The sequence below is a fragment of the Bos taurus genome, chromosome 7 (assembly GCF_002263795.3).
Source record: "Bos taurus isolate L1 Dominette 01449 registration number 42190680 breed Hereford chromosome 7, ARS-UCD2.0, whole genome shotgun sequence".
In the NCBI taxonomy this organism is placed as follows: domain Eukaryota; kingdom Metazoa; phylum Chordata; class Mammalia; order Artiodactyla; family Bovidae; genus Bos; species Bos taurus.
In genome coordinates this window covers 62,482,124-62,509,693 of record NC_037334.1, presented here as the reverse complement: position 1 = coordinate 62,509,693, position 27,570 = coordinate 62,482,124, and the positions used below count along the sequence as shown (strand labels likewise).

The 27,570-nt window shown below is 45.8% G+C and overlaps 1 protein-coding gene across 2 annotated transcripts; it reads right to left on the bottom strand.

The window, feature by feature from the left end:
- GM2A (ganglioside GM2 activator) lies at positions 1-27,541 on the bottom strand. Of its 2 annotated transcripts, none has more exons than XM_059887962.1 (4): positions 27,031-27,541; positions 7,928-8,080; positions 1,912-2,094; positions 1-1,583 (listed from the first exon to the last, which is right to left on the bottom strand). In XM_059887962.1, exons 1-4 carry the CDS (start codon positions 27,040-27,042, stop codon positions 1,428-1,430), a joined length of 504 nt encoding a protein of 167 aa, XP_059743945.1. In that variant the 5' UTR covers positions 27,043-27,541; the 3' UTR covers positions 1-1,427. The 2 variants fall into 2 exon arrangements, with proteins under 2 accessions (XP_059743945.1, NP_001192476.2); NM_001205547.3 differs by lacking the exon at positions 27,031-27,541 and adding an exon at positions 13,518-13,747 and having other exon boundaries at positions 1,009-1,583.
- Positions 27,542-27,570: the final 29 nt, after the last annotated feature.

The following is a 27,570-nucleotide window of genomic DNA, read 5'->3' as shown; positions in this document are numbered from 1 at the left end:
TTCTCAGAAAGTCAAAAAGATTTATTACCATTCCAGGCTTCGCGTGAGCCCCGAACCTGAGGCTGGTCACAGGAGGACAGGATGATGAATAAACCCAGGCACCTGATAAAAATCCACGTCTCATCATGGATCCCTGCTCCACAGAATGGCTGCTGGTGGGGCCACCTCTTCAGCTGCCTCCCTCACCCTGACAGCACTCTGGGCCAGGGCAGGAGGCCCTGAGCTTTTAGCTCTGCGGCCACCTCACTCCCCCAGCATCGGAGGAGCCTACGGGGTCAGGCACTATGGATTCGGCCCCACAGAAGGAGAAACAGTGCTGGAGTTGTCCCAAGGTTAAAAGGACAAGGCATGCGTGTTCTTACATCCAAGGCCACGAACTGGCCTCCCATGAGCCAGATTTCCCTACTGACAACTCTGTTTGGCCCCTTCTGCCTGTGCAGTGTTTAAAAAAAAAAAAAAATTCACTCTCAATATTTAAAAATGGATTTCATATAAAAGTCTGGATTTCTGGCCTCTTGAGGGGGAAAATGTTGAGAATATTTCATAATGCTGGGCCCACAATCTCCTGTGGAACTCACTGGCAATAGCTGGACAGCAACTGCCCCTATAGACTGCAAGTACCCTTTCTAATTCAGCCCAGATTTCACATCCCTGATTAGAGCCCCAGCTCGAGATGGGGCAGCAGCTGCCTTAGATCAGTGCTGTTGTACAAAGGCAAGATACGCCTGGAAACAACATGCTTCTTGTGGCCCTCATCACTCACGGATGCCCCGTGCTTTGCCCTGAAAGCACCTGAATTTGCAGACTACCTTAAATACACATTCTCCATTGTTCTCCCACATGCCCTGCCTCTCTAGGATACGCTACGCCCCACTGTTAACTGGGCAAGTCTAGAAAAAGAACACTAAATGATCGAAGTTAATAGAGGAATAGATTTAGATCAACTCCTTCAGACCCTTCCTTGTAAGAGGGAGTGGGAGTAAATGAAAACTGTTAGTACTTTCACTCTGCTTTTAGGTCAGTGACACACATAAAAAAATCAATGAGAAAAATCATAAAGGTACTTCAGGAGACCAAGATTGGGTCATTCTGAAAGTGGGGGTCATAAAACATGTTAGCCTCCTTAGAAAATGAGTTAAGATTTTAGAGAGAAAGCCATGGAGGTGAGGCTGCAAGTGCAACAGCCACCCCAGTAGGTGTCCTGGGCTGTCAAAAACCACCAGGCTCATCCTCCCTTAGGTCAGGGCTGCTGGCCCACAGTTAAACCTCTGTAAGTGGCATAAGATGACTTTCAGCAGGGGAACATCATCATTGTAGAAAAGGGCTTGAGAAAGGACAGAGAGTAGAATCTGGCCTTGGCCAACGTAAGACAGAGGAAGAGGATGCCTTCCTCACACCCTCTTCATTCTGCAGTGGCAGGTGCCACCTTATTTGCCTTTAAGGGAGGCGGAGATATTGACACAAGCCAGCCGCTTCGCACTGTTGCTCAGGATGGTCTGCAGGCGGTAGTTCCCCGTGCTGAGCCAGCTGGGCAACTCCAGGTCGGGCAGCATGAAGTCGGACTTGGGCAGTGAGTAGGCGCCCTGTGGGAAAGCCAATGTCAGTGGGAGCCTACAGACGGGACTCTCTCCTGGAGTGACCTCTAAGTTTGCAGCTTCGAACTGCCCCTCTTCCCACTCTCCTAAGAGTCATGTAGAGCATGGAATGTAATAGCAGAAGGGCACTGGAGGTCAGATCAAGCATCAAGTTTCCCATTTTACAGATGGCTAAACCGAGGCCCCCAAAAGGTAAGTGATTCAAGATAGATCGGGTCATTTACACCCACAGATGTCCAGGTCTGCAAGAGAATGTCTCCCAATGTCACATCTCTACCCCAGTCACAGGGAAATGCTCTCCCCTCCCTGTACTTACTTCTTTGAAGGGACAGTGACAGGGAAGCCCATAGGTGTGCAGTGGTTCCGGGCAGGGTTCCTCAATGGGAATTAACATTTCAAGTATATTACAGAAGTTGTCATAGGTACAGCTACCAATGTTGTCCACACATGGGATTTTGACCCAGAAGCCGGCTATGTGCTTCTCCACAGTTAATTCCACCTGGTGAGAGAGTTGCAGAAAAAGTACAATTCCAAGGCAGATGAACCAGTTCCTCTGCCTCTTTCAAAGGTCAGCAGTTTCTTTTAACACAGCGTTTTTAATTGGATGGGACCTTGGCAATACTCTGATCCAGAAATGACAATATTGTGGTACATGCCCCAATATTAGCCTTTCCTGTGCCCACAGCAGACCATTAATAATCAAATGTGACTTTGTTTCCCCCTGCACTGAACACCCTGTCTTAGCATTCTTTAGGTATTTACTATCCATTGGTTGAAGGTGAAATGCACTTGTCATGTAACCGCTAATTGGCTAACTATGGCATTGCTTCTAGACTTCCCTTCCGAGCCCAGTCTTGGCTTCAGAACCTTTTCCTTCCTAGGACCTCAGGCAGCTACCACCAGCTGACTAGAGTTGCTTACCAAGATGAAACCTATTTGTTATTCCTGGATCCTATTTCCTCCATGCAGCCATAAAAGACAGAACTGAAAACAATAAGAATTTACAGGGAGATCACTTTGGGGGTTGGTATGAGGAAGATCTTAACAATCTTAGTGAGGTCACAAGGGATGGAACTTCTTCAGGAAGAGATGGGGTCCTAGACCCAGTTGAGGAAGCTGGAGGACTTCCTGCACCCAGAGAGAAGCTGGGTGAGGAGACCTCTGAGTGCTACACACCTCCACACAGCCATGATTCTGCTCCCCTTCTGGAGGCTGGGGCTAACCAGTTGTGCCTGGCATGGGCTAAGCATTCACGAAGTATTAGCTGCCTAAGAACCAAATGAGTTGTCCCTTAGGGACCATATTCTCGCATCCCTCCGGGGTATCAGAGCAAACTGTTGGCAAAGGGCAGAAGTCTGATTCTCTGTGGGTGTTATGGTAAGAAATCACTTGCAGTTGTAACATCACAGCATTCCATGAATCCCAGCCTCCAGGCTCACTTGATCTAGTATTTCCATTTCAAAGAGGCAAGTCCTAGACAGGCATTTATTCCCCTTGAGCCTGCAGGGCTCAGGCTGGCTCTGCAGGCTCTGGATTCAGCATTCTAACTACCCACACGTCAGGGCCCAGGTCCAGGACAGAGCAGTCCACGCACCGTGTATCCTGAGTGGACAGACTCAAATGTGCCTCCTCCCACTCTGCTGCCCCACATATTACCCCCACCCCCAGTCACACATAGCCCCCTCTCAGCCCAACTCTCTCCTCTCCACCAAGCCTGCTTCAGTGAACCCTTTGCCTAGAAGAGCCGAGGGCTTGAAAGTGAATGCTACTTCAGGCACTTCCTAGTATGGTGTGTGCTTAGTCGCTCAGTTGTGTCTGACTCTATGCGACCCTATGGACTGTAGTCCACCAGGCTCCTTGGTCCATGGGATTCTCGGTCCATGGGATTCTCTGTCCATGGGATTCTCCAGGCAAGAATACTGGGGTGGGTTGCCATGCCCTCCTCCAGGGGATCTTCCCAACCCAGGGATCGAACCCAGGTCTTCCGTATTGCAGGTGGATTCTTTCCCATCTGAGCCACCAGGGAAGCCCTAGTATGGTACCCTTGGAGAATTTCTTCTGTCTCCATTCCCTCATCTCCAAAATGAGATCTTTATAGAGTGTCAGACTCTCGCAGGGTCCCACTGAGTGACACAAGGCCTGTCAAATAGCTAGCACACTGCCTGAAATCTAAAAATTCTTCCTATGGGACTTCTCTCCTCTTAGCCAGTACCACTCTTGGTTTTGCCAACATCCCAATGAAAATGGTTAAGCCAGTTCTGCCCTGAACAAGAACACCCAGATAAGGGGACCACCAGAGACCAAGTCCTGCCTGGGCTGCTCCTACAGGAGTGGAAGCCTGTGGGCTGCATCTACCAGGTGCTAGGTGTCCCCCAGCCAGGACAAGATAGCACAGGAGGTACTTGGTAGGGGCGCCTGGAACTTAAGCAATAGCCCAAGCCTGCTACTGCTACTGGGGGATTACAAACCATGACTGACTTTCCAGTCTTGCTCTCAGTCCACCTGCTCATATGGCTCAGAAGAAAATGCAAGGAGAGTTCCCTGATGGTCCAGTGGTTAGGACTTGGTGCTTTCCAGCCATGCACCAGGTTCAGTCCCTGCTTGGGGAAGTAAGATCTTGCAAGACACCCAGCGTAGCCAAAAAAAAAAGAGCAAGCAAGGCTGAGTAACAAGGGAACCATCAATCCCTCTAGTCCAGGACTTCCTTAGCACCTCCACAGCTCAACCTAAATAAACCCCTGTATCACAGGACCTGGCAACACAGGACAGACAGAGCCACTGGCAGGTAATGGAATCAGGATCTCCGTACCCACCAGGGTGCTTAGGCAAGTCCCTTCCCCTCTCAGGCCTCTGCTCCTCCATTTTGACCATGGAATATTTGGATGTCATAATCTTGAAGAGACCTACCAGATATGACATCCTAAGAGTACAGTATCTTGCAAGTTGAAAACAATGACTTTTCTCTTGGTCTCTTCTAGCTCAGGGATAGTAGTTGTAGGTAGAGATGCACTGACTTGAAGGGGGGCCATTTGATGAGACTAGGGAGAGGCACTTATACCTCAAACACAGGGCTCGGGCAGAGGCACTGTGGGTACAGTACTTGAGAGAGAGAAGAAAGCTAACCCATCAGGCCTAAACACCATGTGTCTAAAAGCCTGAAATAAGTACATGCCAAACATGGTGGCAATTTACCACTCCTGAGGATGGGGAAACCAAGGTCTCGGACACTTGAACTTGAGAGCTCAAAGAAGGGAGTTCTAAATTATGCCAAACCCTATGGAACACATCAAAAGAAAAGGCATTCCTGGACAGACTCCAGTCTTGCCCATGGCTCACAGAACCTGGGGCATCCAACTTCTAAAAATTGCAGTCAGTTCAGTCGCTTAGTTGTGTCCGACTCTTTGCGACCCCATGGACTGCAGCGCGCCGGGTTTCCCTGTCCATCACCAACTCCTGGAGCTTACTCAAACTCATGTCCATCAAGTCGGTGATGCCATCCAACAATCTCATCCTCTGCCGTCCCCTTCTCCTCCTGCCTTCAATCTTTCCCAGCATCAGGGTCTTTTCTAGTGAGTCAGTTCTTCGCATCAGGTGGCCAAAGTATTGGAGTTTCAACTTCAACATCAGTCCTTTCAATGAATATTCAGGACTGATTTCCTTAGGATGGACTGGTTGGATCTCTTTGCAGTTCAAGGGACTCTCAAGAGTCTTCTCCAACACCAAAGTTCAAAAGCATCAATTCTTTGGCGCTCAGCTTTCTTCACAGTCCAACTCTCACATCCATACATGACCACTGGACTGCTCTATTACAGTCAGCAAAAACAAGACCAGGAGCTGACTGTGGTTCAGACCATGAACTCCTTATTACAAAAGTCAGACTTAAATTGAAGAACATAGAGAAAATCACTAGGCCCATCAAATCCCTTATGATTATACAGTGGAAGTGACAAATAGATTCAAGGGATTAGACTTAACAGTGCCTGAAGAACTATGGATGGAGGTTTGTAACATTGTACAGGAGGCAGTAATCAAAACCATCCTCAAAAAAAGGAAATGAAAAAGGCAAAATGGTTGTCTGAGGAGGCCTTACATGTAGTTCAGAAAAAAAGAGAAGTGAAAGGCAAAGGAGAAAGGAAATATATATCCATCTGATTGCAGAGTTCCAAAGAATAGCAAAGAGAGATAAGAAAGCCTCCTCAGTGATCAATGCAAAGAAATAGGAAAACAATAGAATGGGAAAGACTAGAGATCTCTTCAAGAAAATCAGAGATACCAAGGGACCATTTCATGCAAAGATGGGCTCAATAAACGACAGAAATGGAATGGACCTAACAAAACCAGAAGATATTCAGAAGAGGTGGCAAGAATACAAAGAAGAACTATACAAAAAAGATTTTATTGACCCAGATAACCACGATGGCACAGGACTGGAAAAAGTCAGTTTTCATTCCAGTCCCAAAGAAAGGCGATGCCAAAGAATGTTCAAACTACCGCACAATTGCATTCATCTCGCACTCTAGCAAAGTAATACTCAAAATTCTCCAAGCCAGGCTTCAACAGTACATGAAGTATGAACTTCCAGATGTTCAAGCTGGATTTAGAAAAGCCAGAGGAACCAGAGATCAAATTGCCAACACACGTCAGATCTTCAAAAAAGCAAGAGAGTTTCAGAAAAACATCTATTTCTGCTTTATTGACTATGCCAAAGCCTTTGACTGTGTGGATCACAATAAACTGTGGAAAATTCTTAATGAGATGGGAATACCAGACCACCTGACCTGCCTCTTGAGAAATCTGTAGGCAGGTCAGGAAGCAACAGGTAGAACTGGACATGGAACAACTGACTGGTTCCAAATAGGAAAAGGAGTATGTCAAGGCTGTATATTGTCACCCTGCTTATTTAACTTATATGCAGAGTACATCATGAGAAACGCTGGGCTGGAAGAAGCACAAGCTGGAATGAAGATTGCTGGGAGAAATATCAATAACCTCAGATATGCAGATGACACCACCCTTATGGCAGAAAGTGAAGAAGAACTAAAGAGCCTCTTGATGAAAGTGAAAGAGGACAGTGAAAAAGTTGGCTTAAAGCTCAACATTCAGAAAACTAAGATTATGGCATCTGGTCCCATTACTTCATGGCAAATAGACAGAGAAACAGTGGAAACAGTGGCAGACTTTATTTTGGGGGGCTCCAAAATCACTGCAGATGGTTGACTGCAGCCATGAAATTAAAAGACGCTTACTCCTTGAAAGAAAAGTTATGACCAACCTAGAAAGCATATTAAAAAGCAGAGACATTACTTTGCCAACAAAGGTCCGTCTAGTCAAGTCTATGGTTTTTCCAGTAATCATGTATGGATGTGAGAGTTGGACTATAAAGAAAGCTGAAAGGCAAAGAATTGATGCTTTTGAACTGTGGTGTTGGAGAAGATTCTTGAGAGTCCCTTGGACTGCAAAGAGATCCAACCAGTCCATCCTAAAGGAAATCAGTCCTAAATACTCATTGGAAGGACTGATGCTGAAACTGAAGCTCTAATACTTTGGCCACCTGATGTGAAGTACTGATTCACTGGAAAAGACCCTGATGCTGGGAAAGATTGAAGACAGGAGGAGAAGAGGACAACAGTGGATGAGATGGTAGGATGGCATCACTGACTCAATGGACAGGAGTTTGAGTAAACTCTGGGAGTTGGTGATGGACAGGGAGACCTGTCCACGTGCTGTCCAGGTGCTGCAGTCCATGGAGTTGCACAGAGTCAGACACGACTGAACGACTAAACTGAACTGACTGAATGTGTACTGAGCTGGTCATGCGTGTCAGGCCATGTGCAAAGCACTCTCCATGTTACTAATTCAATAATAGCTCAGAAACATATGAGGTAGGGGCTGTGATTAACCAAGTCAAAGGGCAGTTTCAGGGACACAGATTCCAAATCAGAAAACTTTTTAAAGAGCCCAGTGGAACTGGTGCCAGAATAGATCTGCACCAGAACAGGCTGAAGGCGTATAAGCATATGGTATAAAGGTAGCAATGAGGAAAGGACTATGATATATATAATTGCCATGGATACACAGAAAGCCTTTGTTGTTTTGTATGAAAACAAATATCCACCCCCAAAACAGGCAGCAGGCAGGAATGAACTGGTTACTCTGAAACAAAAATACAAAGGCAAACTTATGAAATGACATTTAAACAAATCTATGTTGTTTTTGCTGCTCTGGGATTCCAGGATTCCAAAAATATTAAGTTTCCTGAGTGTACATGCCTCAGGGCCCTGCCCTTGGCCCACAGCACCTTCCTTCCAGTGCCTCCCTGACCCTGGGCTCACCTTCAGAGGATCACTGAGGATAGCACTGGTCTTGGCCTCAGCAGTGATGGTCAAGTTCCCCGGAATGGCAATGGGGTCAGGTTCCACAGTCAGGCTGTTGATCACCGCGGGGTCCTTCCCTGCATCGCAGTTATTCCAGGAAAAGCTACCCAGCTGGGAGAGCCAAGGACATATAGCAGCAAGGAAAGAAAAGAGTTGACAAAAGGTTAGAAGAATTAACAGAGCGGTTACTGACCGTGTGCCTATGGATGAGGTGCCTGCTGGCTCTGAGCTTCATCTGCAACTCCACATCTGTAAACCTGGGATAACTCTGGTCCTACCCATTTTGTAGGCAGGACTCAACTAAAAGACTTAAAAGACCGTCTCCCAAGTGTGTGCCATGAACTATAGAGGACAGTATCACAGACCCTGAACTTCAGAATAGGTGACTAGCCATATCCACCTTCTGTGATCCCTCACCTCCCTGTTCCACCCACCTCTCCTCTGCTAGTCTTGGCATCTTCTCAGAGGGAAGTTTTTGGAGGATTCACCTTTACAGCCCATGCCCAGAACCTGATTCACGTCACACCTCGGGCCCAGTCCAGGACCAGGAACAATAAGGAACACAAAACAATGGGGAACATAACAGCATGGAACACTGCACCCTCAAGGAGGGACAGTTAAGTCAGGAAGGGACTAGGACACACATGAAAAGATCCCCAGGGGGCCACTTGTTAATGAACAATCCCCAGTGAACAAACTTCCCAACCCTAACCAGTGCATTTTTACTCTCATCCCACTGCTCATGCCCTGCCTGGTCCCACACCCCAAGTCATCCCCCTCCCCTCTGCTGAGCCATATCCTCTTCCTCCTCCTCCACATCTCCCAAGAGGTCTCCTGATTCCTGACTCCACCATCATGTCTAACTACAAATGACCACTGACTCCCCACTCCCACGGAACCTTGTCTGTGACCACACTCCCCACACCCTGCAGGCTCTGCCCACCCACTCGCACTTTTCCCAGCCCCCTGAAGGCCATCTACGAGAGACTTTCAGTATTCCCCCAGGCACATCCCATCTGAAGGCCATCTACAAGAGACTTTCAGTATTCCCCCAGGCACATCCCATCTTAGAAGGAAAACCTGCCAATCCCCACATCCCCAAGTCAACCTCCATCATCAACACAGCCACAGGTAGGTGGACCAGAAGACAATACCTAACACAGACTAGGCTGACAGAGTCTCTCTGCCTCCAATTTGGGAAGTGAGACAGAGGCAAATTCACTCAGAGGATTTTGGGCTTTGAGCGGTCATGGGTCATAAACTTTAAGATGGAACCAGAACACAGACTCGTGACCAAGTCAAAGGGTCAAGAACTAAGGGCTCTGCTGGTCTGTAGAAAAGAGAACAGATAGAGTCACCCCTTCCCCTGCCCCCTATCTAAATAGGCAGTGCAGCAGAGTAGCCAAGAGCATGTTTTTAGAGTGAGACATGGGGTATATCAAGGCTTTCGTCAGTAGACATGGCTTGAAACCCTAGCTTGACCACCATATCATGTGATTCTGTAGGCCAGTTTCCGCTTTGGAGCTGCAGTTTCCTCATCTTTTAAGCGGAGTCATTTCTGCTTTCCTCTCAGACCTGTGACAGTGCCGCGAGGGTGACAGCATGTAATACATAAAGCTCATAACCCAATGCCAGACACAAAGCATGAGCTGGCTCCCTAAATGATAGCCATTAGACACCCCAGCCCCTGCTTCCTGCCATTAGTTCCATGCGATTCCTTGTATACCTGAAATAAACTTCCCTTTACCTGAGCTTCTTGGAATGGGCTTCAGTTCCTTGGAATGAAGCATCAGACCATGACTAAGAAAGGCCTGATTCATCCCTGTGTTCCCCACAGCCCCTTGGGTTAGGTACCAACAAATGTTTCCTTCAGTGTTCAATCCACAGGTATTTATGGAGCAATGATCACAGGCCTGGGGCCAAGTGCTATTCATAGAGGTAAACAATTGGAGATGTGCCTGCCCTGCAGTGAGGAGCTTACAGTCTAATGTAAATAAATATTACCCACTATGATCTCTGGGTACCATAAATGAAACAAACAGAGGGTCATGTTAAGAGTAACAAAGGACTTACTTAAATAGGGTCCTGAGAAGAGATAATCCTGCAAGATGAGGAGCCAGCCATGTATGTACTGAAAGAAGGTTCAGGCAGAGGGAACATGAGCAAAGGAACATGCACCCTGCATTGGGAAGACACTCAACTGCTCTGGGCCCTACAAGGCCAGTGGGCTAGATAGAATGGACGAGGCGCCTAGTTAAGGGTAGAGTGGTAGCAGGGTCGTTTAATAAATGCAAGACCTCGTAGGTCATCATCAGGAGGCTGGATCTCCTATAAATGTAATGGAATGCCATTGCAGGAGAGTGCCCTGCTCTGGCTTATGGTTGAGAATGGATTGCAGAGGGTCCTGTTTGGTAAGGGGAGACCAATTAGGAGGCCAATATCAAATGAAAGAGTGCCTGGGACTAAGAGTTGGCCTGGAGGGTGGGTAGCCGGACTGGCCATTTCCTAGAGCCGCTTTCACAGATGCCAAGGCAGCCTGACTCACCGTGAGGATTGATTCCACGTTGAAGTGTCTAAAGTGTCTTGCTTCTCCTTCGCCCAGTCCCTGGAGAGACTTAACAAACTGATTTCTCAATGACTGACTAGAGGCTTCTGTCATAATAAATTCTGCAGCCAAGTCCAGGCTCATCAGGAAAAGGAGGTATGATGTCTTAGCAGTGCCCACTAAGGACAGACCTGGCACCAGATATCTGTCATCCCAGCCCAGGCTAACATATGGGAAGAAGCAGCATATGGAAGAGGGCAAAGGTACAGCTGTGGATGCAGAAATATGGATGCAAGTCACAGACCTGGATTAAAACCACACTAGCTGAGAACAGGGGTCAGGTGACCCTTCTTGAGGCTCTATTTTTTCATCTAGTAAGTGGGCATAATTACATCTTCTCACAGGGCTACTACGGTGAGACATTTGTAAACAGAAAGAATACAAATTCTCAAGGTCCCAACTCCTCAACACTGTCACAGCCGTGAAAACACACGACTGAGAAACTGTCACAGACCAGAGGAGGCTGGAGCGACAGGACAGCATGCAACGTGGTGCCCCAGACTGGATCCCAGAACCGGAAGAGGACATCAGTGGGAAAACTGGTAAAATCCAAATGGAAGTCTGAAAGTTGAGCTAGTGTGAACGTACCTCTGTTGGTTTCTCGTCTTGACAAATGTACCATGGTAATGCTTGTGTGAAAGTGAAGTCGCGCAGTCGTGTCTGACTCTTTTCGACCCCATGGACTGTAGCCTACCAGGCTTCTCCGTCCATAGGGTTTTCCAGGCAAAAATACTGGAGTGGGTTGCCATTTCCTTCTCCAGGGGATCTTCCCGACCCAGGGATTGAACCCAGGTCTCCTGCACTGTAGGCAGACTCTTTACCGTCTGAGCCACCAGGGAATTCCAATGGATGTGTACGTGCGTGCTAAATCGCTTCAGTTGTGTCCGACTCTGCGACCCCATGGACTGTAGCCTGCCGGGCTCCTCTGTCCATGGGATTCTCCAGGCAAGAATACTGGAGTGGGTTGCCGTGCCCTCCTCCAGAGGACCTTCCTGACCTAGGGATCAAACCTGAGTCTCCTGCATTGACAGGTGGTTTCTTTACCACTGAGCCACTGGGGAAGCCCCATGGTGGTAAAAAGATGCTAACAGGGTAAACCAAGTGAGGGGTATGTGGGAATTCTATACTTTCTTTGCAACTTTTCTGTATGTCTATAATTATTCCCCTAAAGTAAGCTTATCAGGGGAAAAAAAGCACATGGATCAACACACAGCACATAGTGTGTGCACAGTAAATGATATCAACAGTATCAGAGTGTCTATTAAGCACCTATTGTATGCCCAATCTGGGGCAAGACATTCTCCCCTGTTATCTAAGGCTCACCACAGCCTAGGGCCATGAGACCCACTTAATGCTAGAAGAGGAACTGGAACTCAGTCTAGTTTCCTCATGCTCACTGCTCACTGTCACCTCAAGCCTTCCTGTGGCCCAGGGTCTCAGGGTCAGGGTTCCAAATCACATGAGCCCGGAGAAAACCCAGACAATAGAAGACAAGGATGGAAAGAAGTACCCATTACTGTGGAATCTCAGATGAGCACCATTCTCCCTGGGGCTGAGTAAGGTGGGTTAACTCCCTGATGTCTCATGGCCTCTCCAAAACTGCCAACCTAAGACACTCTGGTCTGGGATGGCATCCACACCCAAGATATGCAGGAGAGCAGGAACACAGGGAAAGTTCCAGCCTTAGCTAGATTCCACCCCATAGTAGTCAGATCTGGAGCCCAGAGAAACATTCGCAACCTACACTCAGGGACTAACTGTGAATTCTCTGGGACAATAAAGCCAAGAGCTCTTTGCTCCTCCATTCAATTGGCAAAATAGACTCTTTGCCCTTAGGGAGGGTGAGACTGAGCATACTGGCTTCTATCACTTCCTAAGTTTAAGATTTAAGAGCTTTTCCATCCAGGGAAGCATTTCCCTTCATCCACAACCACTGATAAAGGCAGGCTGGTGTTATCAAGCCCATTTTACAGATGAGGAGACCAAGGCTTAAGGAGCCCAAACGCCACGCCCATGGATTAGAGACAGAGGAGGGATCAGAAGCCAAGTCTCCTAGTCCTATTCCTCTTTCCCCTATACCTCCCTATTCCTGGCTCTGACAAACATTTGCAAGCTGGTTGGCGGGAGGGTACCTAGGGTAGGACTCTCTCTTTGCTGCCAAAGATATCAAGTATCTGACCCTTAGCTGTGCAGCAGAGGCCATGGAATTAGGCTTCTCTACTCAGAATGACAGAACTTCCCTTTCCCAAGGATCTGCAAGTGTCTGACCCCTAGCTGTGCAGCAGAGGCCAGGGAATTAGGCTTCTCTACTCAGAATGACAGAACTTCCCTTTCCCAAGGATCTGGAGCACAGTGACTGAGATGACAAGGGGGAAATTTGTAGGTTGGACCCTCTCCATGACTCACACCCAGGAGTGGGGCCGCAGCTTTGTTGCCAGAGGAGCAAGTCTGGACCTTCTGGCCTGAAGAGCCTCTCAGAACCAGCCACCCACCAGAACAGGCAGCGCCTCAGAGAAGTACAGAGGGGAGCAGTTGGGTGCCAGGCCTTCTCACGGGGTAAAAGAGGGGACAAGTAAATGGGGCTAAGTCTCTGGGCCTGGGAGTAGAGAACTGGTCTTGCAATTCTACAAAACTTCACTCAGACATTTGGAAAGAGGACAGGAGAGTACAGGAGAGAGTGAGATTAATCCTTCCAAAACAATTTGGAGCAGAGCAAGGCCTTACAGCCCGCCTTCTGTCCAGATAGGGAAACCAAAATCCAAATGAAACGCGCTGAGAGAAAAGAACCCACTCAGAGTCCCACGATTAGTGACTTTGGGAAGTTCTACTGCAAAAAAGTAATTCTAGAGACCGGAGAGGCTACCTCCTTATCCCACCCTAAGCCGCACAGCCCGAGCTCGGCAGGGATGCTAGCAGCAGCCTCCTAAAGGAGAGAGCACTCACCCGGTTCTGGAGAATGCGTGCAGGAAGCGCTGGGCCGGCAAGAAGCAAGCCCAGGGAGACCAGGAAGGGAGCCTGCAACAGGGGGCTCATCGTAAAGGGTGGGTCCTCGCCTGGTTAACTGCAGTTTCGTGGAGGCGACGACTCTGTTAAATACCTGCCCGTGTTTGTTATGCAAAGCTGTGCATTGCTATGCAAAGCTGTGCATTGCTATGCAAAGCTGAATGAGGCCACTTCCCACTGTGCCCCGCCCCCTCCGGATCTGCGATTTCGGGGCCGGGGATTGGACAGAGCTCTCCCGGCCCCACCCCCTAGAGGTTCCTCGTTTAGACCCTCGCTTCACGCGTGGGCGTCAGGCCTCGCCTTCGGAGGATGAAGGCGGTGCCTGAAGAAGAAAGGGAAGGGGCGGGGGCGGGGCGGGGGCGGGGCGGGGGCGGGGAATGAGTGCGCGACCGGGGAGGGAACTCGAGGGAGGGACGAAACTTGACTGGGATGGGCCAGAGTGCGAGGGAGGGGCGGGGTTTTTGCTTCTGAACTCACCGCTGTTACCGTCACTCACTGCTGGAAGCACCATCATATTTTCACATCCAAGTCTTTCTTGACAAAAATGTCTTGTTCCCTGTCTATACTACGCTTCCCCATAGCCGCGTTACAAATCACTGTCTTTTTAATAATTATTATAATGATAACTAACAATTTATTAAGTGCTTTAATGCATGCCAAGCACTGTAAAATAGGGACTCTATTTTTTTGCTCCATTTTACCACTGAAGAAACATACACGATATGGTAAGTTAGCTTTGCCAAGCTCACATGACTAAGAACTGATAGAGCAAGGATTCTGCTTATATATGTCTCATCAGCCAAGATTTCCTTAAGCTAGTACACTTTGTAGTTCAGGTTCGATATTTTTAAAAAGCAGTGGGTATACTATTCCTGCCAAATTACTACTAGATTGTAAACCCCACAGGGGGTAAAACCGTGGCTTATGGTCACCAGTAATGTGTACCCAGTGCCTGACACATAATAGGCAATCAATCTTTATTGAATAAATGAACGCATGAATAGAATTTAAAACAACCTAATCATCTTTTGGAGAAGGAAATGGCAACCCACTCCAGTGTTCTTGCCTGGAGAATCCCAGGGATGGGGGAGCCTGGTGGGCTGCTGTCTGTGGGGTCACACAGAGTCGGACATGACTGAAGTGACTTAGCAGCAGCAGCAGCAATCATCTTTTAAAAGAAATATTTTATTTTGGAATTAATTTATGTTACAGAAAAGTTGCCAAAATAACCACAAAACTCTCTCCTAGTTTTCCCTATTGTTAACATTAAGATATAAGGGTATTTTTTATAAAAACTAAGAACTCGCATTGATGTATTAACTAAGCTCCAGATTTCACCTAATCTTTTAATATGTTTTTGTGATTGCACATCTTCCTCCCATTCTGATAACCCCTTCCCTCTCTCATCTAGCACAACCTCTTCATTATACATAAGTGCAATTTCAGGCCCCCTGAGTGAGAGGCCTTGTCTAATGTCACATGCATGTATTCTAAGCCACTTCAGTTGCGTCCGACTTTTTGCGACCCTGTGGACTGTATGTAGCCCGCCAGGCTCCTCTGTCCCTGGGATTTTCCAGGCAAGAATACTGGAGTGTGTTGCCATGCCAAGGTATGGTATGTCATGCCATGCCATGCCTCCTTCAGGGGATCTTCCCAACCCAAGGATCAAACCCGAGTCTCCTGCAATTCCTGCATTGCAGGCAGATTCTTAACCACTGGGCCACTGGGGAAGCTCCCAATGTCACATAGCAGGAACAAAACTAGAACACACTTCTCCTGAAGCTGTTCTCAAAGAGGTATAAGACGTGTCCTTGGGACTGTGCTCCTTGGTGGACGTGTAGGTGGTGGATGACCTGGAGCCTCACTGGGAAGCCACAAGGGGGCTGTACAACTCTCTTCCAGCAGCGTTCCTGCTTCCTCTTTGCACCTGTCAAGGCCCCACTACCCTATTATCCACTTGTATGGTCAGGCCCCATACGATGGCTCCTCTCTTGCTTCTGTATATCCCCTGCCCGATCTGGCCCTGCCTCACCCTTATATTATCTGCATGATTATCTCCCCTTCCTAAAGTGAAAATTATTTCATTTTAAAAGTTTTTAATTTTATTTTGGAGTAAAGTTGATTAGCAATATTATGATAGCTTCAGGAGTAAAGCAGAGTAATTCAGTTTTACATATATTGTATCCGCTCCTTTTCAAAATTTTTTCCCATTTAGATTATAACAGAGTATTAAGCAGAGTTCCCCTGTACTGTACAGTAGGTCCTTGTTGATTATCCATTTTAAATATAGCAATGTGTACATGTAAGTTCCAAACTATCCACACCAGTCCCTGTAACAATAAGTTCTTTCTCTAAGTCATGAGTCTGTTTCTGTTTGGTAAATATGTTCATTTGTATCATTTTTTTTTTAGATTTTGCATATAATGGATATCATGAGATATTTCTCTTTTTCTGTCTGACTTACTTCACTCAGTATGACAATCTCTAGGTTCATTTATGTTGCCTCAAATGGTTGTTTTTTAATAGCTAAGTAATATTCCCTTATATATATATATATATATATATGTATATAAGGTGAAAGTTTAATCAACAGTTACCTGCATGATCAGCTGGTATGCATGTTCATGCTCAGTTGTGTCCGACTCTTTGCAACCCCATGGACTGAAGCCCACCAGGCTTCTCTGTCCATGGGATTTTCCAGGCAAGGATACTGGAGTGGATTCAAACCCATGTCTCCTTCCTCTCCTGCATTGGCAGGCGGATTCTTTACCAATGAGCCACCTAGGAAGCCTGTGTGATCAAGATAATAATGTTTTTAGCCCTCTAACCAGAACAACTCCAGCATGTTCAATCATTCATGGGAAACAGTGACTGCCTGCAAGGATTGTGTACCAAAAGAGCTGTGGGAGAAGTGAGTTACAAGTCCCCCTGGCATCCAAGGAGCCCTTTTGATGTCATGCCCACTGCAACTAGTAACCTCCTCCTCCCCTGTGTAGTGGAGATTGCAGCTGTGTCATGCCTTCTGCCAATGGTACTCTGTGGGGGATCGTTCCAGGTCCTTTGCCTCTGATTTGTAAGATTCCCTGTCCAATAGTTGATGTCTGTGTCTCTGACTCCTTCGGGGTTCCTTCTTCAGTATCAGAGCTAGGTGATGGCAAAGATTGCAGGACTGCAGAGTGCAGCCCTACACCATTTCCTTCCAGCTCCTAAAGACTCCATTCCCTCAGCCTCAGGCACACTCCTTCACGCAAGATGTCAATCAGTTCTGTTCAGTCAGTCAGTCATGTCTGACTCTTTGCGACCCCATGGACTGCAGCACGCCAGACCTCCCTGTTCATCACCAACTCCCGGAGCTTGCTCAAACTCATGTCCATCGAGTCAGGATGCCATCCAACCATCTCATCCTCTGTCATCTCCTTCTTCTCCCACCTTCAATCTTTCCCAGCATCAGGGTCTTTTCCAATGAGTCAGTTCTTCACATCGGGTGGCCAAAGTACTGGAGTTTCAGCTTCAGCATCAGTCCTTCCAATGAATATTCAGGACTGATTTCCTTTAGGATTAACTGGTTTGATCTCCTTGCAATTCAAGGGACTCTCAAGAGTCTTCTCCACCACCACAGTTCAAAAGCATCAAATCTTTGGCGCTTAGCTTTCTTTATAGACCAACTCCTACATCCACACATGATTACTGGAAAAACCATAGCTTTGACTAGACAGACCTCTTTTGGCAAAGTAATGTCTCTGCTTTTTAATATGCTGTCTAGTTTGGTCATAGCTTTTCTTCCACGGTGCAAATGTCTTTTAATTTCATGGCGGCAGTCACCATCTGCAGTGATTTTGAAGCCCAAGGAAATAAAGTCTGTCACTGTTTCCATTGCTTCCCCATCTATTTGCCATGAAGTGATGGGACCAGATGCCATGATCTTAACTTTTTGAATGTTGAGTTTTAAGCCAGCTTTTTCACTCTTCTCTTTCACTTTGTTCAAGAGACTCTTTAGTTCCTCTTCGATTTCTGCCATAAGGGTTGTGTCACCTGCATATCTGAAGGTATTGATATTTCTCCCGGCAATCTTGATTCCAGCTTGTGCTTCATCCAGCTCAGCATTTCACATGATGTACTCCACATATAAGTTAAATAAGTGGGTGATGATATACAGCTTTGACTTACTCCTTTCCCAATTTGGAACGAGTCTGTTATTTCATTTCCTGTTCTAACTGTTGCTTCTTGACCTGCATACAGATTTCTCAGGAGGCAGGTAAGATGGTCTGGTATTTCCATCTCTTTAAGAATTTTCCACAGTTTGTTAGGTGTCAATGGGGTCTTGGGCCATTAAAGGCCAAATCTCCTGGCCACCTAGGAGAACCTCTCAATGAACAAACAGGCACATTCCTTGGGGATTAGAGTAACTGACATCTCCACCTGAAGGGCTTTGGATGCAATTGTGGAAGGCTAGAGACAGTGACTGGAAACAAAGCAAAACTTGCTTCCTGAAGAACGACTCCAAGGTGTTTACTTAAAAGAAAATGTGCACAGTGTGAGCGTTTCAAGTGAAGCTTTACTGGGGGCAAAATGAGGACTGCAGCCCATGCTACAGAACCTAGGACAGCTCTGAGAAACTGCTCCAAAGAAGCAGCAGGGAAGGTCAGTATATATGAGATTTTGGTGAAGAGGGAATACATGCAGTCATGCGCATATCTTTCCAGAAGATTTCTGCTAGTCTCCTGAAGCTTTTTTTGCTAGTCATAAGGAACAGTCGTCGCCGTGAAGGATTTTAGTGCTTTTCTAGATGTGAGGAGATACAAGAAGAGGAGTGTGAAAAAGCTGGCTTAAAACTCAGTGTTGAAAAAAACAAAGACTGTGGCATTTGGTCCCATCATGTCATGGCTAATAGAAGGGGAAAAAGTGGAAGCAGTGACAGATTTTCTCCTCTTGGGCTCTAAAATCACGGCAGATGGTGACTGCAGCCATGAAATTAGAAGACATTTGCTTCTTGGAAAGAAAGCTATGACAAACCTAGACAGTGTATTAAAAAGCAAAGGTCTGTCTAGTCAAAGCTATTATTGTCTTTCCAGTAGTCATGTATGGATGTGAGAGTTGGACCATAAAGAAAGCAGAGAGCCGAAGAATTGATGCTTTGTAACTGTGCTGCTGTAGAAGACTCTTGAGAGTTCCTTGGATAGCAAGGAGATCAAACCAGTTAAACTAAAGGAAATCAACCCTGAATATTCATTGGAAGGACTGATGTTGAAGCTGAAGCTCCAGTACTTTGACTACCTGATGCAAAGAGCTGACTCATTAGAAAAGACTCTGATGCTGGGAAAGACTGAAGGCAGAAGAAGAGGGCGACAGAGGATGTGATGATTGGATGGCATCACCGATTCAATGGACTTGAATTTGGGCACACTCCAGGAGATAGTGAGGGGCAGAGAGGCCTGGCATACTGCAGTCCATTGGGGTCACAAAGAGTCAGACACAACTTAGTGACTGAACAGCAACAAAGAACTGGGCTCATAAAATCAGCTTCTGAAAATATTTAACTCTCTGACGACCTGTCCTCCCAGTCTCTCCCTCCCCTCACCACCCCACCTCATTCCTGATCTCCATTCTAAACTCCTTTCAGAGTGTGTTGAAGGTCAGAGGCATATGATTTAATTCTTGTTGAGGTAGATGGCCAGTACCAATTTATAGTTGATAAAGGTATGTATGACCTTGCTGTGCACATACCCTGCGGAGCTAGGACTCTGTTTCCTTATTGAACTGTTGTTTTTCTTTGTTTTTCCTTTGTTGTTGCATTCCCTCTCTTTCCTGATTAGTAACTGATTAAATCTGCCCTTTGGAACTCAGGGAAGGTCTAGAACACTAACAACGTTTCGCTATAGACAAGAAATGGTAAACATGGAAAGGTTTTTATATCTAGGAGGGTCCTGCTCATTTTCAGATTTAGCGAGGAATGCTGCTGCTGCTGCTGCTAAGTCGCGGCAGTCATGTCCGACTCTGTGCGACCCCATAGACGGCAGCCCACCAGGCTCCCCCGTCCCTGGGATTCTCCAGGCAAGAACACTGGAGTGGGTTGCCATTTCCTTCTCCAATGCATGAAAGTGAAAAGTGAAAATGAAGTCACTCAGTCGTGTCCGACTCTTCGAGATCCCATGGACTGCAGCCCACCAGGCTCCTCCACCCATGGGATTCTCCAGGCAAAAGTACTGGAGTGGGTTGCCATTGCGTTCTCCGAGTGAGGAATGCTTACCTCCTCAAATTCATAGTAGTGTGAAGAGGTCACAGACAGCAACACAAGCCTCAAGCATCATTTGTCTATGTTGTGTTTCTTAGAATTTTTGCTTTTTTTTTTTTAACTGAAGTATAGTTGGTTTTGGAGAAGGCAATGGCACCCTACTCCACTACTCTTGCCTGGAAAATCCCATGGATGGAGGAGCCTGGTAGGCTACAGTCCATGAGGTCGCTTCCTTCAGGAGGAAACGGACAGAGCTGGACTCCATCTTGGGCCAGGCTGCAAACATTAGGCTACACGCATGGTCACTCTCCCAATGGACTCTGAACTTTGTGCCAGGTGTCTATAGAAATGGCATAACAATGGAAAACCAGACCCCCAGGACAAAATAGCCTCAGGACTTGTACTTGGACTCTCCATTGCCTAAAAGAATATGCTAATTATCTCTGTAACAGAACAAAGTGGTAAATTCCATTATGTTTATCGGGATATGACCACAGGCCTATTGATAAATATCCACTGCTTATCTGGTCTTGCGACACATGAATCATGGGTTAACTTTGATCGTATCTCTCTTTTACCTTGTCCAGACTAGTTTCAAGGAATTTGGGGAGGTGGATTTGAGCAAGTACACTTAGGGTATATAAAGTTTTCACAAAAACTGGTCAGGGTCCTTGGCTAAGAGGAGACTCTGCCTTGGGCCCACCAGTGTGCACTCCACTCTCTGCATTGTCCTTTTGAGTGAGTTTGTTTCCCGGAACGCGTGGCTACAACAGTTGTATTAGTTTCTGGTGTGTAGCAAAGTGATTCAGATGCACACTCACACATATGTGTGTATACATATACATGTTTGTATTATTTTCCATTCTTTTCTTTTATCATTTATTACAAGATACTGAATAGAGTTCCCTGTGCTATATACACAGTAGGACCTTGTTATTTACCTATTTTAGGTATAGTAATGTGTATACTTGGTTGCCAGTGTATAATAAAAGCCAGTGGTTTCTCATTAAATTATGTATTTCCAGCTTTCCTGAAAGACTCAGAATTTGAAAACACTCCTGTGCATTCCCACAGGGTAATAGTCCACTGAAACGGAGTTGTCCTTGATGGGGTTCTGCAGTCCCCACAGCCCCTACAGGCCATGTGACTCACTTTTGTTACCACCCGGTTATGACAGGGACAGAGTGAAGGGACAAAGTAGGTGATTAAATAGTTATTTGCACTAGGGGATTTTAAGTAGAAAAAATATGGGAGACCCCTGGAAGTTAATGATTACTCAAGAAAGCAGATTTGCTTAACCACAAAACCAAGCAGGCTTGCTTAGCAACAAAGCCATACAGTAGATGCATGATACATGCCCCCAAACAACAAATCAGTGGTGACATGAGACCCATATACCTCCTGGTGAACTCAGCAAGTTAATGATCCCTAGGACATGCTCTCTGCACAGATAAAATAACAATAATTTGTGGACCTAGCTTGACATGTAGGGACAAAAAAACTCTCCCGCCCAATCTGGAGGAGGATCTGATGATGGAAATGTGATATCTACTCAAGAAAAACAAAATTCTTCTCCCCTCCCCACCTTTCCTTTGATTATAAAACTGTAGCCCAATAAGCTTTTGGGGCATGGCACCCCCACAACCACGCACTTGAAAGCCTCCCAGCGGTCCTATTCTAATGAGTCACTTCTTATTTATCATTGCGCCTCTCGATGGGCCTCTTTTCTGCTCTAGGACATAAAGGAGCTCTTGGAGCTCTTTGGAGCCCCTGAAATGACACCCTAATGGTTTCAGTCTCTGTGAGTTTCAACCCCAAATTTAGCCTGGACCTCTGGTTTGAAACCAGTTAGAACTGGACATGGAACAACTGACTGGTTCCACATCAGGAAAGGAATATGTCAGGCTGTATATTGTCATCCTGCTTGTTTAACTTATATGCAGAATATATCATGAGAAATGCTGGACTGGATGAAGCACAAGCTGGACTCAAGATTGGTGGGAGAAATATCAATAACCTCAGATATGCAGATGACAGCACCCTTATGGCAGAAAGTGAAGAAGAACTCAAGAGCCTCTTGATGAAAGTGAAAGAGGAGAGTAAAAAGTTGGCTTAAAGCTCAACATTCAGAAAACTAAGATCATGGCATCCGGTCCCATCACTTCATGGCAAATAGATGGGAAAACAGTGAAAACAGTGTCAGACTTTATTTTCTTGGGCTCCAAATTCACTGCGGATGGTTGACTACAGCCATGAAATTAAAAGATTCTTGCTCCTTGGAAGAAAAGTTATGACCAACCTAGAAAGCATATTAAAAAGAAGAGACATTACTTTGCCAACAAAGGTCCATCTAGTCAAAGCTGTGGTTTTTCCAGTAGTCATGTATGGATGTGAGAGTCAGACTATAAAGAAACTGAGCACTGAAGAATTGATGCTTTTGAACTGTGGTGTTGGAGAAGACTCTTGAGAGTCCCTTGGACTGCAAGGAGATCCAACCAGTCTATCCTGAAGGAAATCAGTTCTGAATATTCATTGGAAGGACTGATGCTGAAGCCAAAACTGCAATACTTTGGCCACCTGATGCTGGGAAAGATTGAAGGTGGGAGGAGAAGGGGACGACAGAGGATAAGACGGTTGGATGGCATCACCGACTCAATGGACATGAGTTTGAGTAAACTCCTGGAGTTGGTGATGGACAGGGAGACCTGGCGTGCTGCAGTCCACGGGGTCTCAAAGAGTCAGACACGACTGAGCGACTGAACTGAGCTGAACTGGTTTTAAATCTTGACTATTCTTATTATTAAATTCTTTTCAAACTTTTTAAAAGGTAAAATCATAACTCTCATACAGATGTGAAATGAGCTTGCTGTAGTGATTTATTTTTAACTCCTTAAATGTACGAACCTGTGAGATGTTATAGCCAGTGTAAAGGAGAGTCCAAAGAACAAACGTAAGTATGGATCACGAATTGAGATAAAAGTACATATGGAGGCAAAATTAGTCTCTTCCACAGTGGGGGAGAGAAGTCAATTTAACAAGTCACAGGACAAAAATGACTGTCTATAGGCAAAGATTATTTTCCATTGCTCTGGGTTATCTACATCTTCAGTCAGCTCTTCACTTCAGGTGGCCAAAGTATTGGAGCTTCAACCTCAGCATCAGTCCTTCCAATGAATATTCAGGGTTGATTTTCTTTAGGATTAACTGTTTTGATCTCCTTGCTGTCCAAGGGACTCTCAAGAGTCTTCTTCAGCACCACCGTTTGAAAGCATCAATTCTTCAGAGCTCAGCCTTCCATATGGTCCAACTCTCACATCCATACATGACTACTGGAAAAACCAGAGATTTGACTATATGGACCTTTGTCAGCAAAGTGATGCTTCTGCTTTTTAATACACTGTCCAAGTTTGTCATAGTTTTTCTTCCAAGGAGCAAGTGTCTTTTAATTTCATGGTTGCCATCACCATCCACAGTGATTTTGGAGCCCACCCCCCCAAAATAGTCTGTCACCGTTTCCATTGTTTCCCCATCTATTTGCCATGAAGTGATGGGACCAGATGCCATGATCATAATTTTTTGAATGTTGAGTTTTAAGCCATCTTTTTCACTCTCCTCTTTCACTTTCATCAAGAGGCTCTTTAATTCTTCTTTGCTTTTTGCCATAAAGGTGGTGTCATCTGCACATCTGAGGTTATCAATATTTCTCCCAGCAATCTTGATTCCAGATTGTGCTTTACCTACCCTGGCATTTCACATGATGTACTCTGCATATAAGTTAAATAAGCAGGGTGACAATATACAGCCTTGACACACTCCTTTCCTTATCTGGAACCAATCTGTTGTTCCATGTCCAGTTCTAACTGTTGCTTCTTGACCTGAATACAGGTTTCTCAGAAGGCAGATAAGGTGATCTGGTATTCCCATCTCTTTAAGAATTTTCCACAGCTTGTTGTGATCCACAGTGTCAAAGGCTTTAGCATAAATGAAGAAGAAGTAGATGTTTTTTTGGAATTCTCTTGCTTTTTCTATGATCCAGCAGATGTTGGCAATTTGACCTCTGGTTCCTCTGCCTTTCGTAAATTCAGCTTGTACATCTGAAAGTTCTCAGTTCATGTACTGTTGAAGCCTAGCTAGGAGAATTTTGAATATTACTTTGCTAGCATGTGAAATGAGTGCACTTGTGTGGTACTTTGAACTTTCTTCGGCATTGCCCTTTTTTGGGATTGGAATGAAAACTGACCTTTTCCAGTCCTGTGGCCACTGCTGAGTTTTCCAAATTTGCTGGCATATTGAATGCAGCACTTTAACAGCATCATCCTTTAGGATTTGAAATAACACAGCTGGAATTCCATCACCTCCACTAGCTCTGTTTGTAGTGATGCTTCCTAAGGACCACTTGACTTTACACTCCAGGATGTTTGGCTCTAGGTGAGTGATCACACCATCGTGGTTATCTGGGTCATTAAGACCTTTTTTGTACAGTTTTTCTGTGTATTCTTGCCACCTCTTCTTAATATGTTCTGCTTCTGTTAGATCCATACTATTTCTGTCCTTTATTGAGCCCATCTTTGCGTGAAATGTTCCCTTGGTATCTCTAATTTTCTTGAAACGATCTCTAGTCTTTCCCATTCTATTGTTTTCCTCTATTTCTTTGCATTATTCACTTAGGAAGGCTTTCTTCTCTCTCCTTGCTGTTCTTTGGAACTCTGCATTCAGATGGGGATATCTTTCCTTTTCTCCTTTGCCTTTCGTTTCTCTTCTTTTCTCAGCTATTTGTAAGGCTTCCTCAGACAACCACTTTGCCTTTTTGCATTTCTTTTTCTTGGGGATGGTTTTGATCACTGCCTCTTATAAAATGTTATAAACCTCCATCCATAGTTCTTCAGGCATTATATCAGATCTAATCCCGTGAATCTATTTGTCACTTCCACTGTATCATCATAAGGGATTTGATTTAGGTCATACCTGAATGGCCTAGTGGTTTTCTCTATGTTCTTCGATTTAAGTCTGAATTTTGCATTAAGGAGTTCATGATCTGAGCCACAGTCAGCTCCCAGTCTTGTTTGGCTGACTGTATAGAGCTTCTCCATCTTTGGCTGCAAAGGATATAATCAATCTGATTTCAGTGTTGACCATCTGGTGATGTCCATGTGTAGAGTCTTCTCTTGTGTTGTTGGAAGAGGATGTTTGCTATGACTGGTGCCTTCTCTTGGAAAAACTCTGTTAGCCTTTGCCCTGCTTCATTTTGTACTCCAAGGCCAAACTTGCCTATTACTCCACGTATCTCTTGACTTCCTATTTTTGCATTCCAGTTCCCAGTGATGAAAAGGACACCTTTTTTGGGTGTTAGTTCTAGAAGGTCTTGTGTGTGTTCATAGAACTGTTCAACTTCTTCCTCTTTGGCATTAGTGGCCGGTGCATAGCCTTGGATTACTGTGATATTGAATGGTTTGCCTTGGAAACGAACAGAGATCATTCTGTCGTTTTTGAGATTTCACCAAAGTACTGTATTGTGGACTCTTTTGTTGACTATGATGGCTACTCCATTTCATCTAAGGGATTCATGCCCACAATGGTAGATATAATGGTCATCTGAATTAAATCTGCCCATTCGCATCCATTTTAGTTCACTGGTTCCTAAAATGCCAGTGTTCACTCTTGTCATCCCCTGTTTGACCACTTCCGATTTACTTCGATCCATGGACCTAACATTCCAGGTTCCCATGCAGTGTTGTTCTTTACAGCATCCGACTTGACTTTTGCCACTAGACACACCCACAACCAGGCATTGTTTCCGCTTTGGCTCAGCCTCTTCATTCCATCTGGAGCTATGTCTCCACTCTTCTCCAGTAGATATGGGACACCTACTGACCTGGGGGGTTAATCTTTCAGTGTCATATCTTTTTGCCTTTTTTTATTGTTCATGTGTTCTCAAGGCAGGAATGCTGAAGTGGTTTGCCATTCCCTTTTCCAGTGGACCACGTTTTGTCAGAACTCTCCACCATGACCTGACAATCTTGGGTGGTCCTACACGGTATGGCTTATAGTTTCATTAAATTACACAAAGCTATGTTCCGTGTAATCATTTTGATTAGTTTTCTGTGATTATGGTTTTCATTCTGTCTGCCCTCTGATGGATGAGGATTAGAGGCTTAAGCAAGCTTCCTGATGCCCTTAACTTTATTGGGCCTCAGTTTCCCCATTTGTTAGAAAGTAAGATCAAGCTAGATGATCCCCAAGGTCCCTTTCAACTTTGAGAGTCTGTTTATACATGTAGATTGAGCTTCCCTAATGGCTTAGCTGGTAAAGAATCTGCCTGCAGTACAGGAGACACAGGTTTGATCCCTGGGTTGGGGAGATCCTCTGGAAGAGGAAATAGTGGCCCACTCCATTGTTCTTGCCTGAAAAATCTCATGGACAGAGAAGCCTGGCAGGCTACAGTCCAGTCCAAAGGGTCGCAAAGAGTCGGACTTGATTGAACACCTAAACACACATACACATCAGTGGACCTGTGGCTGATTCATGTTGATGGTTGGTAGAAGCCAACACAATACTGTAAAGCAATTATCCTTCAATTAAAAATAAATAGATTTTTAAAAACACATACATACATACCTGTAGAAAACTGGTAGGAATGCTCTGGAAGTCATTTCAATCCCCTTTGGCTAGCCCATTTTAGAGATCAAGAAATTGAAGCCCAGAGAGGGACAGACCTTGCCCAAGGCTACCCAGCAGAAATGGGATGATAATCCAGGTTTCTGGCCTCTCGCTCAGGCTCGCACCTCTGGGTGGCATTGCCAAAGCACAGCCCCTTTCTCACTTCATCCTTCTGAACCAGGAAAGCAGATGGAGGCCTGCCAGGGCCTTGGGGAGCAGAGGCTGGACTGCTCAGGCAGGCCCGGCAGGGCTGGGGAAGGTGCCGCAGGAGTACCCGGGGTGGGACGCCCCATTCAAATTTGCATTGCTTTCATTCCCCCAAATTTTCATCTCATTACAGCCTTTGCCTAGAGCTGTGATTCTCAATGCTGGCTATACACTGGAATCACCAGGAGAGCCTTAAAGAAACCACCTAGGAGCCCAGGCCCAGGCTGCACCCCAGGGTGGGACCCAGGCAGCAACATTTTTTTTAAGTAACCCCCAGATGATTCCTAGGTGCAGCCAATTTGGAGAACTACTGGACAAAAGCAGCTTTTCTCTAACAGTAATAAACATGCACAATACCTGGGATCTCATTAAAATGCAGATTATGCTTCAGCAGGTCTGGGTAGAGCCCAAGAATCTGTGCTTCTAAGAAGTTGCTGATGAGGCCAGGGTTATCCAGGAGACCACAGGGAAGCAATGTCAGGTCCAGATACTCTCTCCAGCCCTGAGCTGTAGGAGTGGGATACAGATGGAATCTCTATTTCCTCTCAAGAAAGGCGTCTGGTGAACTTACTTCCCCCTCCTCTGTTTACTGAGACAGAGCAGAAAGGACAAAGCCTCAGCCGTTGCCAGATTCTCACTCTACACCTCATTGCCCTGCTACATGTTGAGGCAGGATGGATTCCATGATGTCTGAAGGTCAATGCAGATGTAGCGCCCTTTGGTTCTGTGAAGTGTCTGGCTCCAGTGAGCTGCCCAAGGGGAGCTGGGTGGATCCAGGCAGTCTGGCCTAAAGCCTGTTCTTTGAACTGCTCTCCTCAACCTTTCCTACCCTTTCTCCCGACTCCTTCCCTGCTCCTTCACTAGCCTCCAAAGTGGCTCTCAAAATAGTTTGAATCA